General features: G+C 37.7%; 1 protein-coding gene across 1 annotated transcript; it reads right to left on the bottom strand.

Moving 5' to 3' along the window:
- Window positions 1-1,104: 1,104 nt before the first annotated feature.
- On the bottom strand, window positions 1,105-4,104 carry LOC121412677. The gene is made up of 3 exons (XM_041605453.1): window positions 3,976-4,104; window positions 2,515-2,613; window positions 1,105-1,435 (listed from the first exon to the last, which is right to left on the bottom strand). Exons 1-3 carry the CDS (start codon window positions 4,102-4,104, stop codon window positions 1,283-1,285), a joined length of 381 nt encoding a protein of 126 aa, XP_041461387.1. The 3' UTR covers window positions 1,105-1,282.
- Window positions 4,105-15,712: the final 11,608 nt, after the last annotated feature.

Genomic DNA, 15,712 nt, shown 5'->3' with positions numbered 1-15,712 from the left:
GAATTGACTGTAGGGCACACTTTCCAGCGGATGAAATAAAAACTGAGCCTACTACAATATTTCTGCAGTAAACATCTTGGCCCGTATTCTGAAGTCGGGTTTAAAGTTGTGGTTAAGTATGGAGAGCCAGTTATTGTTATCACTTACAGTAGAGATATCATATTTCACCTCATTTGGCTCTCAAATCATTCATAATTGTCTGGAAGTATAAATAGATAATCATTGTCTTCACCATCGATAAATCAGGAAAGAGCACAGTAAACATAAGAAACATAGATCTTAATAAAAATTTTGACACTATTGGCGTCCCATGATTTAGACCATGGTCTATAAGTTAAACCTGACTTCAGAATACGGGCCTTTAGGCAGTTAGGTGCAAACTGCTCCATTGTTCTCGCAGTACAATTTTTTTTCTAAATATATCAAATCATATGGGACATTCTAAACGAAACATAAATAAAGACCGATCTGATCTCGTTAACTTTCCTACCAAAACAAAACAACCAATAAGCATGGTAATTCAATCAATGGATCGGACTAACCAAACAATAGGGAATCTTCGCAATTACTACTACGAAGACGCTTTCTACAACACAGATATTTTTTGTCAAATACCCTTCAATGACAAAACAGTCTTTGTCGAAAGCCGGTGAATCAAAACAGCAGTGTCGTCCTGCACTCTATAGACAAATGACATATTATTTGCCATTTTTCGTCCGGTTCAAATCTTCGGATGATCTGCTGTCCCAGTCCACCACCAACTTTCGACAAAAACCTCTCAGCTATCCATTCTGATTTGACTTTCATTTTCAAAAGAATTGCTGCGTTGGAAAAAGCGTCTGTGTTGTAAATTGCGAAAGACACACCAATGAAACCTAGTCCAGGCCGGCAAAAATGTCCTTTTTCTCCAATGACAAATAATTGGTACACTGTAAAAACTGTGGTGTTAAAACTGACACCGATTATTGGTGTTAATAGAGGACCACACCCTGAGGAGTAAAAATTACACCCTAGAGATTGAACATAACACCAAAGAGTGTAAATGTAACAACCAAATGTGTTGTAATAACACCTATAGGTGTAAAACTAACACCACCAATTTAACACCGGTGTAAAATAACTGGTGTGGTCCTCTATGTACACCGATAAACACCACAGTTTTTGCTGTGTATAGAGTCGGTAAATTGGTGGGAATGTATCATAATGACTATAAACTGGTTCAATGTCACTTCATCCGTAAGGCGAGTTCTTTTGTAATAACATTTTTTTTTGTCGGCCGATCCTAAAAGCCAGGATCGATGGAATAAAGCGGGTTCCTGCACATGCACCTCGTACCCCCGACGCACTTCTCACCGTTGTATTTGTAACATCCCATGGTACCACAACACGGAGTACTACCGTTGGGACGACACGACTTGCCCTGTGGTGTACATGTCTGCATGGAGAGTGAGAAAAAAAATAAAAACTTCGGAATACAGATAGATTTCAGTTACATTGTTTGATTTTAAAAATATACAAGACAGATATTAGACTCCATGAACAACCAACAAGTAAAATAAGTTGACTTTCTTATTTTGACATTATAGGGAAAACACAAAACACAACTTGATTTTTTTTGGGGGGGGGATTTCTTATTTTTTTTTAATTTGGGGGCCGCTTCATAAAGTTTAATGTAATGGGAGTACATTATTTTGATACAACCTTTGTCAAACATTGAAAATATTGACATTTTTCATTCAGATGCTTTGTTAAAACGAGAATTTTTATCTACCAAGACCGAATTTCAATTGTAGGTTAGAAAAGGCAATTGTAGGTTAGATTGTGAATCTGATTAAACACACGGATAAGGATTACCAGTCATAAAGTCATGCATAACACAAAAAACGTCAGTTTGTCTCGCCTGCATAGCAGAGCGAGACTATGGGCGCCGCTTTTCTGACGGCGGCGGCTCCGTCAACATTGAAACAGGCCAAACAGGGTATCCCTCCCATCTTTTTACGTCTTTTTGTGGTCTTACGCGACCGGGGTTTGAACTCCCGACCTCTCGGTTGTGAGACGGACGCACCAACTGAGCCAACACACCTTTCATTGTGTAACCAGGAAATTCCTGGGTTAAACATACACCAATCAGTGTTTATAGAATCATCTCAAAGACTGAGACCCCCCCCAAAAAAAGTTGATCACTGGCGGATCCAAGGGGGGGGGCAAAGCCAGCTCGTGCCCCCCCCCCTCCCTCTCGAGAGTTACAATTAAAATTTGTAATCTAAAAATGCCATTAAAACAGAAGTTCGCTCTCCCCTCCAGACCGTTGAAAGTGAAGACCCTTTTTTTTTGCTTGTCCAATTATACGTGGGGCGTAATACCCTTAATTTTTGGTAAAGACCATTTTCATTTTGCTTGTCAAATTTTTCCTCGGGAAAATGTGCCCCTTCCCGTTTGGAAAATCCTGGATCCGCCCCTAATGTTGATGATAAGCAGATTGCAAGTAAAAGAGGTATTAAATTGTATACTCACGTATGTTTGTCTACTGTATGTAGGTTTATTTGGCCTTCTACTTTCAAAATACGCTTCCAATATTTCCTTTATTTTTGACGGTGGGGCAGACCTGAATTCCTGAAATTAAAAAAACAATAGACTGATTGCCACCTCTTTTTTCTTACAATTGGAGCAGGTTTTGATAATACCAACAAAGATGACAGAACAATGATTTCATAAGCTATAAAACAAAGTTGTCGAATGTTAGCTTCGTGATGAATCACTGTGCTGTGGACTGGTGGATGAATGATTACTGAATTAATCAAATGAACCGACCCATGAACAAATATGTGGATACAAGGAAACATGAATGTATACATTAATGAATGTTTAAATGAAAGAATAGATGGAAAGATGCATAGATGTACGAACAGATTTGATTTCTTTTAAGCAGGTATTTCTGCATTTCTTAATAAATCAAAATTACAAATTTATAACAATGATATAACATCAAACATACATACATTAAGAAGGTGACAATAATTGTATAGTAGTTAAGTAGATATAGACATAATTCATGTAAACAATGAGAAATTAATTTAAATGCAGAGGCCAGCTATCGTAAGATGAAAGCTTGAAATAATAGCAGCCAGATTCATCAATATATAAAGAGAATGGAATAATGAAGAAGTTAATGAACAAAGAACTTATCTATTTTTCAATTAAAAACTAATTGATATAAATGTTAACGTTAATTTCTCGAAAATAAACACTGCCTAAGCCCCGGTGTTGATTTACGACAAGCCCGGAATTCATATATGTCTACACCTGGAAAAAGCATTTTCACTAATTGGTGTTGTATAAACACCCATCTTGGTCCTGTTTCGTAGAGAGTTACAACTGTTGTAACTTTGCCATTATGGCAAAGTCCATGGGAACGTTGATTTTGATTGGCTACTGAGCCCTGTTGCCATGGTAGTTGTCATAATGGCAAATTTACAACTGGGGCCCGTCTCACAAAGGTTAGCGATTGATCCACTCAATCGCAACTATGGAAAGCCAGCAAAGTCAACATGTAAAATGCATGCTTGTTCAAACAATTTTCTAGATATGAATGTATATCCAGAAATTCATTGATTTCTTGACAATTTGTTGTGTTCTCCTTTGTTTTAATACATAGGACATTTTGCAAATTTCCTGTCTAAAAAAATATGGCGCTGATGGATCTCCATAGAATTAGGATCGATTGGATCAATTGCAACTCTTTGTAAGACGGGGCCCAATTGTAACTCTTTATGACACGGACCCAGGTGTTAGACCAAAACCAAACTGGTGTTGTTTAACACTTCTCTGGTGTGACCTAATAGATTCTGCGCTGGTGGTAAATCAACACCGTAGTTTTTGCAGTGTAATAAATAGCTAAATAAGTAAATTATAACGCTGTTTCTGAAACGTGAAAAAGAAAATAGTCTGGTACAAAAAAGAAAGAAAATATCTTACCTCGACATCGAGGGTCCCCGATGTCCTCGCACACCTCTTTGCGGCCTCACTGCCGTGGTATGTAACTAAAACACACACCATGAATAGGGTTAAACATGTTGTATACACACTCCATGTGACCGGCGCCATTCTAGAGTCGCACGTAATGAGTAGAATCCACCAATCAAATGACTCTGAAAATGGATGAGGAATGTAAGGGTTTCCCACTGTGGCGTTGTAAGTCAAGGAGGTCTATCGATCAATGGTACACCAAACAAAGGAGATAATGAAGAAAAAAATCAAAGCGGTAATTAAGATGACAGAGAGAATGCCGATAAAACAAACTGAAAAAAAAAATAACTACACTATTTAATGTTTTTCATCATGAAATAATACCACTTCACTCTCCTCCAACATGTCGAAAGACAGTTCCTGACATGTCCAAAGATACTTCCAGGACGTTGGTTTAGGCTTGTATAATGCCTTTATTCCAAAAGTTGTTGTTATAGAATATATAGAGAGATATATATATATATATATATATATATATATATATATATATATATATATATATATATATATATATATATAGATTATATTGTATAGAACGAGACGACAGTTTAATTCTAATTTGTCTAATTAAAAAGCCAATTCGTCTAATTACCAACTCGTTTACTATCATTTGGTCTATTGTAAGTTTGTCCACTATCGAAATGGTATAATTGCCAATACGTCCACTCACCATTTCGCCTAATAACCAGTTGGACCAATAGCCATTTAGTCCATATACCATTTGGTTTAATTGTTGATTGTACAAGATGAATGAAAATGAAATGGACATTAGACCAACTGGTTGTGAGACGAAATAGTCCTAGACGAAAATAATGGTTATTAGACAAAGTGATGATTGTACCAAATGGTTATTGGACCAAATGGTTGTTAGACGAAATGTTGACGGACGGAATGACATTAGACCAAATTAAAGTAGACCGTATGGTGAGTTGACGAGTTGACAGTAGACGAATTAGCAAGTTACCGAGACGATCACGGTCACTATTTCTTCGAACGCTATAGTTAAGCAGAGGCGTACAGTTATACACCCGAGGGCACGTTTTAAGTTTAAACTGAATCATCTTCTCTTCCAGAGATGACCTTCCCGAAGGGTATAACTCCAATTAAGAGTATAGCGTAATTTCATAATGCTATGCCAGCTTAATTTTTGGTATTCAGCAATCAATAATTCATTTGGACGTCAAGCCTCCCTTTCCAAAAAAAAAGCGACCCCGAAAACCACCCACAATTCAATTTACATAATTCAAGTGTCAGTTAAAGTTCTCCGGTATGTGACGCTGTCGAGCCGCGAGTCTGGGTTTTCGTACGTGAAGTGACCGTTGCAACCTATGAAGTGCCACATAAATAGGAATTGTAGCTTTTAGCGAGTGAGACGAGCACTCGAGAACAGACACATCTCAAAATCATGTACTATTTACCCCTGAAGGCTTTTTTTCTGCTTTAAGATGATGCATGAAACACGAAGTGTTTTTAATTACAACTTCTGTTGATATGGATGATACTTTGTTGGGCTCATAAAATGCGTCATTGGAAAGGTCATGTTGCGTTCACTTTCAATCGACATGCACCACCCCCCCCCACACACACATACACAGGTGACAGATTTGAAATTTGAATTCAAGAAATAAAAAACACTTAAGAAAAACTAACGAATAAAGACAGGAAAGAGACAAAAATAGGATAATAATAATAATAATTTATGAAACGGATTTGGGAATATAGTGTGTAAAAAGCTTAATCAAAGAAAGAAAATGAACATGACTAAAATTGTAATCGCTTAGCATAGACTAAAGGGCTGCAACCCACTAATAAGCGATGTCAATTTGAAAATTTTGAAGCACTGAAAAAAAAATGATGTAGTGACAAGAGAGGGGTGGTGCCCTAACATTTCAAGAATGAACATCCAATTGTGCGACCACCACACGATCTTTTGGAAAGGCAGTATATAGACCCGGTGGCGTAGCTGTATTTTTTAGATATACGCCACTGTCCACGTCTATCAAAATTGCGAACGATGTATGATTACCACGACTTCCGGTTTACAAAAAGAAATAATAATAATAATAACAATAATAAAATCGAACAAAGAACGCTGGTCACTCTACGATTTTCGAATAGCCTCTGCATAAAAATTGTACGATATCTGTGAGATATCGTACGATTTATGTGATATGATAGAAGATGAAGACATCGCATGCAGTTTGACTGTACGATTTCCCTAACGATCTTCGCGCAGTCTCTATATAGCCAAGTAGCGTATCTATAAGTGTGTGCGGGGGGGGGGGGGGGGCTAACCGTTGGTGAATAACCCTTCCCCCTTCTTTTCATTATTTCTTTTTTGACGGAAGTTTTCCTCTGAGAATTCCAAACTATGGTAAATCAAGAGTCTCAACTGGTACGACCTGCCCCCTTTCGGTCCGTCCGAAGCTTTCTGATAACAAACACACAATTGAAGTCATCTTCAACGCCCCCGAAATTGAACGAACTATCCTAGATAATATCAAGTCCCCGGTCAAATGTGACCTATTAAGGTATTCAGTTGAGTTTAGGGGATATGCATAATATCAAAACAAGCCATGAAGCCACACAATCCCATCCCATGGGAAAAGGTATCGTCAAACTGCATTCGATACGAAAAATTCAGGGCTTTGCAATAACACCATTAATTCTGGTTTCAAATCTGAATTACAAATTGTCAAAGAAAACCTAAGCCGTAGAGATAGACTCTAAGGTATACATATCTCCAAAGTTTATGCAAAGGACATATTCATACTATCAGACTATACTTTTATTAGTATTCATTATGGTAATCTCAAATGGAAAATACTGTCGAAATAATCATTGCAACCTAACGTTTTTTTTCGAGGAAATTTTAAATATGTAATCTCCTAAGATTAATACTGAATTCCTGATACATAATTATCAAGATATCATATTTCTATGTTTTCCTTATGAGTAAGATAGGGAGGGAGTGGGAGGGGTCGACGGAAGGAAGGGGGGGGGGGGGAGAAAGTGGGAGACAGATGAAAGTCTATGAAAATAGACAGACTCTTATCGGGCAAACATTAGCAAAACGAAAAGAGGATGAGAAACAAGATACCTGGATGGAAAAGAAAATACTGAACCAAATTTAAGATCACGACCAAAATAGCCAAAGAGATGACGCTGCTCGTGAAGTCAAGGTCGGTTCATCTTTAATTACTTCAAGAGAAAAACAAGGTGTCCGAGCCAAGTTTAGCTTGAGTTCAGATGTGTCATGCCACGCCAGAGATCAGAAGATATCTTAAATTGATAATTATTATTCAAACCTGTAATCTCGTATTTGCATTCGTGCTATTTCAAACCACGAGGGTTTCTAATCCAATATATCCAAAGTTTATAAGATCATGCTTTTCTTGGTATCAATTTTCTATTCCAGGAATTAATTCTCAAGAGCGTGGTTGACTACGCCAGTTATGAACTTTACCTGGGACCATGATGAGGTCAAAACCGACGTTATTTAATCTTAAGTCTCTATTCAAAATCGGCTTTGATATTTCCCCAATCTCACTTATATACCTTGACCATGTAACCGCTAAAAAAGTTTATCAATTTTGTCGAAATAATCTCCAGAGGCTGACGCAGTGAGATTCCGGTTTCAGCGAATAAAATTAAAGTTTCTTTATCGATATAATGCATACATCATTAAACCAAAAATTTTGCACCAGAAGATCTTAAAACATTCTTAATATCTAAAAGGATATCATTTGTAATTTTGTGAATTATGTAATTCAGGCCATGCAAGCTCCGCATTTCCGCCCTAGTTTTATTTCCATTTTCAATGTTTGATTATTATGTTAATGACATTCATTTTGATTGAAAGAAAAATAAAATGGAAACGTCATTAATAAATAAGTCGGTTGAGGATAGGAGGCCAGAGAACACATACTTAATGTAAATCATTGTAGATTATGATAACACTTATTGGCGGTGTGGTGTTTTCTATATAGGTCCGTGTACTGAGGCATAAAGGGTAAAGAGGTTGGCCATTTTTGCACGAGGGTGACGAACCATCAATTTTTTGGGGGTAAACACGGCGAATATGGGATAATTTCTTTAGAGATTACGCGAGAGGGCGAAAATTTTGGAGTTTTTCAAATGAAAATTGTGATAGATCTTGACATAATATTCAATGCATGATCACATTTCAACCTTTTCGATTTCTTTATCTCCTTGGTTTGTGTTTTCTTGATTTTTTGTCCGGATTTTTAAGGGGCGAGAATCTCCCCCACCATCTGTGTTTTTACAGCGAATAGGCCTTCTAATAAGCTTAAAATGTGAGTGAGAGAGAAAGTAACAGTGATGGAGAGAGGGGGAGAGAGAAGAGGGAAGAGGGGGAGAGAAAGCGAGATGGAATCGAGGTATTGGCACAAAATAAATTAGAATTTATTCATGTCTGAACTATTGAAATTAAAAACCGACATCGTTACCCTAATATTTGAGTGTTTTTTTTTAATCTTTCGATGAAAAAGTAATCTACCCACTCCCACTTTTCCCATTAGTCTGATTTGCAAGGATTAATTATATATGCGATACCGTCATGTAACAAGACTAATAGGACTGAAAAACATTTTAAAAAATATAAGGAATGTGGATTGTGTAAACAGTACGTATCCACCTGATTCTACAAGCAGATTTCCTAATTTTCTTATCGTTTATAACATCATGGCTAAACCCACTTGGTCTATAAATACTTGGATTTAAATTACCGTTTGGCCTAACTATCACGTGGTCTTAAAAATCATTTAAAATAGTCGCATGCATAAATCGTCTTAATTGTACTTTTTCAAATCAAAATGTGGTTCACAAGCAATTAATCGAATCTAGTCATGCACATTTAGCTCTTAGACAAGACCAAAATGGAAAAACTGAGCACGACAGTAACTCGGGGAAGATGGACATTTAAAGGGCACACACTAAGGGGGAACCGGCAAGCATCTTCAACACAGCATTGACCTGGGCACCAGAAGGGAAAAGGACAAGGGGCAGGCCCATAACAACTTGGCGGCGAACAGTAGAAAAGAGAGGTCACTGGCTGGGTGGAGGACATGGACAGAAGCCAGAGCTCGCGGGGGGCCACTTACATTGACGAGTGGATACCATGGGCGACAAAAAAAAACACGTAAAAAGGATGTCTTTTTCACGATAGGGCACGTTACGTACGTAACGTGATAAGGATGTCAAAAACACAAAAATAATGAAAAAAGGGTATCTATTTCGCAAGGAATATTACGTGTTTAGGGTCGAATTTGCGGGGATGATAAAACAAAATTAAAATGTTTCATAAAGGATGTCCTTTTTGCCCCAACACTTCGTGTTTAGAGTCCGATTTGCGCGAGGTGTAGAATTAGGTGGGGTCGTACTGAACCAAATAAGGTAAAGCCGACGACTGAAGGACCCGTAACAATAAAACATTCCTGTACTTGTTTAGGGGTTCATTTCAGGGAATATTTGCCAAGAGAATCGTTTTGTTTCCAATACTTGTTAAGGGTAGGGTTTCACACGCCGATACTTGTTAAGGGGTTCATTTTCAGAATATGGAAATTACGTGTTTAGGATGCTTTTCGAGACCCCATGGTCGCGCATGGTATCCAATCGTGAATGGAAGTGCCCCCCCCCCCCGGGCCAGAGCTGTGGCCTCTGATAGGCAAAGGTGGAGACGTTCGGTGGAGGCCCTATGTGCCACTAGGCATCTGGAGGATAGGTAACAGGTAATCACATTCAAGACTAAGTGGTTATGATACGAAGTGAGATAGGGAGGTAAATGTGCTAGAGAGTACTGGCCAGTAGACGAGGTGGCTGTAAACAAACTAAGTTTCATACCATGCAGGATGAGACCAAAATCGAATGTAGACAACGAAATAGTTGTAGACAGGAGCGGATCCAGGATTTTCTAAGGGGGGGGGGGGGCATTTTGTACAAATGAAAAATACCCCCCCCCCTTCTCAAAAAGGTCTTCACTGCCAGTTAATGGTGATTCATGTCAGGAAACATTTGACAAGCAAAGAGAGAGAGAGAGAAAAAAAGTCCCCTCTTACGACATATTCCCCTAACAAATATTTGTTATGGCTCTCAAAGGGGCGGGAGGGGCACGGGTCGGATATGACCTTACCTGTATACGCCACGAGAAAAATATTAGATATATGCACATTGCTAAAAATCCTGACTTCTATGAATTTGTTTTTATCATATCGAATGTCTAAGATGATGATTGAGGCTATATCATGACAATGATACAATTTTTTTTTTCATCTTAGCCTCGGGTTTGGAAGGCATGGGGTAGCTCAAACTTTACTCAAAATGACAACTTATCTAAAATGCATTAGACCGAGGGTGTGTTTTGCGTACAAGGTGCTGAATTTATAGAAGCATGTGGGGTCTTCAATTTCCGGAAGATTATCCCTAAGCTAGGTTACTTAAAACGAAATGGTAATCATGAGGCGGGATATTGGCTGTGGCATTGCCGTGTTATAACCATTTTATCGTAACTTATCTTAATTTATCTTTTCTGATCTTTTGATCGCCACATCCCACCTCATTTCATGTCTTCTGATCTTACCCATCTTATACCTACCTTATCTTATCTTAATTTCCTTATCCTAATCTTATTTCATCTTGTCTTATTATAATACAACTAACCTAATCTCATTTTTGTATTATCTTGTAATAGTCTTTTATCTTATCTTAGATGATCTGATCCCATTTAATTATTTTATTTCATCTTATATTATCCTATATCTTACTGGGAAACAATAAAATATCATATTCCTCGCCACTTTATTGACAAGCCAGTCTTCCTCCGTATAAAACATGACATAATATGAGTTTGATATTGTTAGTGCTCCATAATATTCATCGTTGTTTTTTCCGCTGTTTAATTATTCATTGTCATTCTTCGTTAGAGTTTCCCAGCTGCAAACATAAAACTCTCGAGGCAACTCTACGATGTCAAAGATATAAAGTTATTCTAAATGTTTAATGGTTTCATCTGCTTAATCAATCCCCAGCATGCAACTGTTGACGGTGTACATGAACGTGATTGATAGCGAAAAAAATGCTATACCAAACACGAATGAGCTAAATTTTGCAATTAACGTTTTACGATGTATCAGAGTATGACGTACTCGTCATCGGCGCCATGACGATAACACAAAGGAAGGATGAAAGAGGCGCGAAAATATAAAACAATTTCAACGCTTCTTTGAAGTTTTCTTTTCATCCTAATGAGTTTGTACCGTACCTCTAAAGTTCGTTGTCGCACTCTTTTTTTATCACAATGCATCTTACATGTGTAAACATAAGTTAGATGTATCTCAATAGTTTCCATAAACGACGAAAACGTCACTGCCTGCGATAAATGACCTCCTCCACTGCTACTACCGTATTTCATACATTGGGTAAACTATATCAGGAGATAACTACCATGTATTTTCCAACAAGAGGGACACGGTGTGATACTATAGTTGATTTGGTATATGATTTAAATCAAATATGGTTTGATTTCACCGTGAGGATAATGGACATCCGCCGCTGTACGTGTACATAATTACGGACCCCATGGAAGAACAGTATAGTTATGTCGACTAAACTTAACATGGGCTATACATCCGTTTTGCTTTTTTTTAATACAGAAAAAATTAATACTATACTATACTATAATTATATTAATCTGTCACTAGTGTAACGATGGGGTAGGGGCGCTTGGGTTCCATGCCCCCCCCAAAAAAAAAAAATCAAGACCAAGAAAACAAAGGAGAAAAGGGAAGAAAGCAGAGGGGAATATTATATTATTTTCTGAATATCAACCATGTCGAGAATCGACTTTTAAAATTGAATTTTTGTATAAAAAAAAAATCGAAATTTTTTGTTCGCCATCATGCTTTTAGAACTTTTGCTCCATCCGTCATATCTGGCTCCCCTGTAATTTGGCTCACTATTCGCTACTGATATCTGCTGAACGGATAAACGCACACATTGAGCTCAAATATATCTTGCAAAATCAAGAAAATAAAAATTCATCATCCCTATAACAGTGGCATCAGAGCCAGGCATTCGTAAAGGAGGAGGGCGTAGAGAACGGGTTATTTTCTTTTTAGAGAGCGTTGTTGGCTCATTCGGTAACGCGTCTGCCCGTCGAATCAAAGATCGTGGGTTCGAGTCCACCCGGGCGGATGACTGAAGCCAGTGCGTTGTGTGTATTACATCTCCCCCATGTTTCATTTTTCATAGATGCAGGCTACGAAACCCGGTGGTGTGGTCCACCTGCACTCCCACCCCCCCCCTAATCAGTTATATCGAGAAGAGAGATTCAGTTCGCTTTTCGCCTCCCAGGAACAGGTGATGCCAAACAAATAACAATAATGATAATAATTTCTTGACCAGCCAAGGAGAAGTGTTCCCTCTGTCTTAATTGGATCTTGGCAAAAATAAAAAATAAATCCATGGCCGTAGGGGTGTTGCAAGGGGTTTGGTGTGCAGACGGCGCTAACGCACCCCCTTCCGAAAAATGCCTGTTGGCGGGGTGTGGGTGTGTTTTTTTTTCAGGAGTATCAGTGATATATTCATATCTACTCTAGATAGTAGTACATACTATTTTTTTCTGAAATCGCACCCCTCTCGAAAAAAGCTAGTGACATTCAATACCAATCAGCGCACAGAAACGTTGTTAGCCTAACAGAGCGCTAACAGTAAGCCCAGTCACATCTTTCAGATTGTGATGTCAAAACATTTATTTCAATGTGTAAGTAATGTGTTGTTGTAACACTAGGCATCGCTGCCACATTACCGGTTGTAACAGGGCCTCTGTTAGCACATTGTCAGCGCTAACAACGTTTCTGTGCGGTCAGTACAGATTTATCGTATTCCGCCAAATATACTCTCAGTAGTCATGCTACAGATTCCGAAAAAGTTAGTAAACTTTTCATCATGGTGTTAATTAACCCTAATCTGCAAACGGGAAAACTCAACAACTTTAAGTCAATATGAGGTTAAGACTGGAATTGTAACCAGATGGCAACGATTTTCCTCTCTGGCTGTCCCTTCTCTACCATTTTCAAGCAACCACCCACGTTCATAATTATTAATGATTTGATCATTTCCACATTCCAATAACAAGCATATACAAGTGTAATCATTTTTTCTGAGCATTACATAATAAGCAAATGACATAAATAATAACATATGCATATATAATTGAAGTATATTTATTCCTGATACATTTCTTTTTTTTAATTGGTTAAAAAAATAGGGGGAAAATTTGTATATATACATAATTATATCGACCTAATACATTTTAAAATGTGGGAGGCCTTCATCTTAATATAAAGGCCTGATCACACCGCCCGAGCGTTGTTGGAGCGGTAGTGGAACGGAGAGAAAAAAAATCATCACCGCTCGCTACCGTTCACCATTTCGATTTCGATTGTTCTGTGTGTGTTTTCAATTTTTGTTTTCGATTTTTTCCCCAATTTTGTGAGCAATCAATTCGACCCTCACTCCCTACCGCTCCACGACCGCTCCAACAACGCTCGGGCAGTGTGACCAGGTCTTTAGAGCTTGAAATTGATAAAGGCCTCAAAAGGAAAGGGGAAGGAAAATCAGACAGTGCCATATGAACATGGGCATGATTGAAGAAACAAACTCCAGTTATTCAATCTTCCACAAAAACTGGCAGGATCATATTCAAATCAACACAATTATGCACACTGTCATAATTGTGTTAACCAATCTACTGGGTTTGTTAACATGTATCAATCAACTTGGTTTAGAAAAAAAATCTTAATTGGTTGATATGTAATCTTCTTACAACCAACAGGTGGTACGTTCACATGTAAACCAACTTTTTTTTTCTGAGAGTGATCAATTAAATTGGCCAAACTGGTAGTTGTTTAAATAATCAGAATAAATCACCAAATAATAGCAGCGTTTTGGACACATAATTATTGTTCATACTGCGGATATTAAACAAGAATATGCAATCGCTGTGCGACATATTGACAGAAATACTTTTTTTTAAAGACGACTGCTTAACAGTAACTATGTATGTATTCAAGCAAATGGCTACACTACACTATCAGCAAGAACAAAAACAATTAAAAGCAATTGCTTTTTTTCATACATACGGCTCATTATCCTAAGATATCAAAACGGAAACGAAATCCTTTCAAATATTTTGAAATAAAAAAAAAAGAAAATAAATACAACTAAAAACACGAACAGCAAAAGATAGGATATACTCACAATGTTTCTGCGAAGATACGGTCAATTATTTTCCTCAGTCAAGGGTCTTCCTTCCTTTCGTATCAATCTCGTTTCATGCCAAACTATCGGTTGACGATGGAGAGATGATGTTTTAATATTTCTTCTCGAAGTTTGACGTCCCGTTTTTTGGCGCCTGTGCAGCCGTCGTGTGCCAATTGAAAAAAGGAGATATTGCTCGTGACGTGTAGGTAGACGAATAGTGAAGAAAGGTGTAACGCCACTCTCTTTCATCAATCACAGAATATGATGCACACTGCGCATGCGTCGATATTCTGCGTTTATTAGCTACATATCGAGTACTATCATCCGTCCAGCTATAAATTTCATTACGGGAAGCTACAGCTTAGGGAGAGTATTATCTAGGAACTGGGAGAAAAAAATAGATGTGAGAATGAAACGTAAAAAGAATTCAAGAATGAATCTCGACCTTTTCCAAGACCGACTTCATCCCCTTCATCCGTCATAACCGTACACTGTAAAAACTGCGGTGTTAAAACTGACACCAATTGGCGTTAATAGAGGACCACACCCTGAGGTGTTCAAATTACACCCTTGAGATTAAACATAACACTAAAGAGTGTAAATGTAACAACAAAAGGTGTTGTAATAACACCTATAGGTGTAAAACTAACACCACCAATTTAACACTGGTGTAAAATAACTGGTGTGGTCCTCTATGTACACCGGTTAACACCACAGTTTTTGCTGTGTATAGAACCGGGAAACGCATCCATCTCTTTTATATAGCAGTATTTTGTAGTCTTCTGTAGATATCAGGTGTTTTGGATTTATTGAACTTTTGTTGTATGTTTAAGCCTTTATTTTCCCTGTTACATGTGGCTTCATAAGCATCATTTTTAATCGTGCCGTGGGTGTGTAGTCGAATTCACAATCATATAAAACCTGAGTGTTCACCAGGGAATGGGAAATGTTGGCCGAAATGTGTCCGGTCAAAGACTGCGCGGGGTGGCCATGCAAGTCTTTGACCATATATATTTTTTTTTTTGCTATTGTGTAATATACTTTTTTTATATAATATACTTTTTTTAATAGTTTTAGTTATTAAAACTATTAAAAAAAACCTTTTAATAATAGTTTTAATTATTCGTATAGATGTGCAAAGTCACAAACATATAGCTGATAAATTGTTTCCCCAGGGAGCCGGAAATGCTTTGTAAAATGCAACGCCTGCAATGTATTATGTTACTTAAAAATCATAAATAAAATACATAAAAAATACACGCCAAACTCAAGAAATATTTGCAATGGAGGATAGCCCAAAATGACAAAGTTCTTCGTTGTGTAACCTCGCAAAGTGATTGGTGTTTCCTATGAAGCTTGCCGTCAGTAATTACCAACTTCACTGACGACTGGTGACCCTTTCTTG

The sequence above is a fragment of the Lytechinus variegatus genome, chromosome 4 (assembly GCF_018143015.1).
Source record: "Lytechinus variegatus isolate NC3 chromosome 4, Lvar_3.0, whole genome shotgun sequence".
NCBI lineage: Eukaryota > Metazoa > Echinodermata > Echinoidea > Temnopleuroida > Toxopneustidae > Lytechinus > Lytechinus variegatus.
The sequence above is the reverse complement of the archived record's forward strand: the minus strand, read 5'-3'. Positions and strand labels throughout refer to the sequence as shown.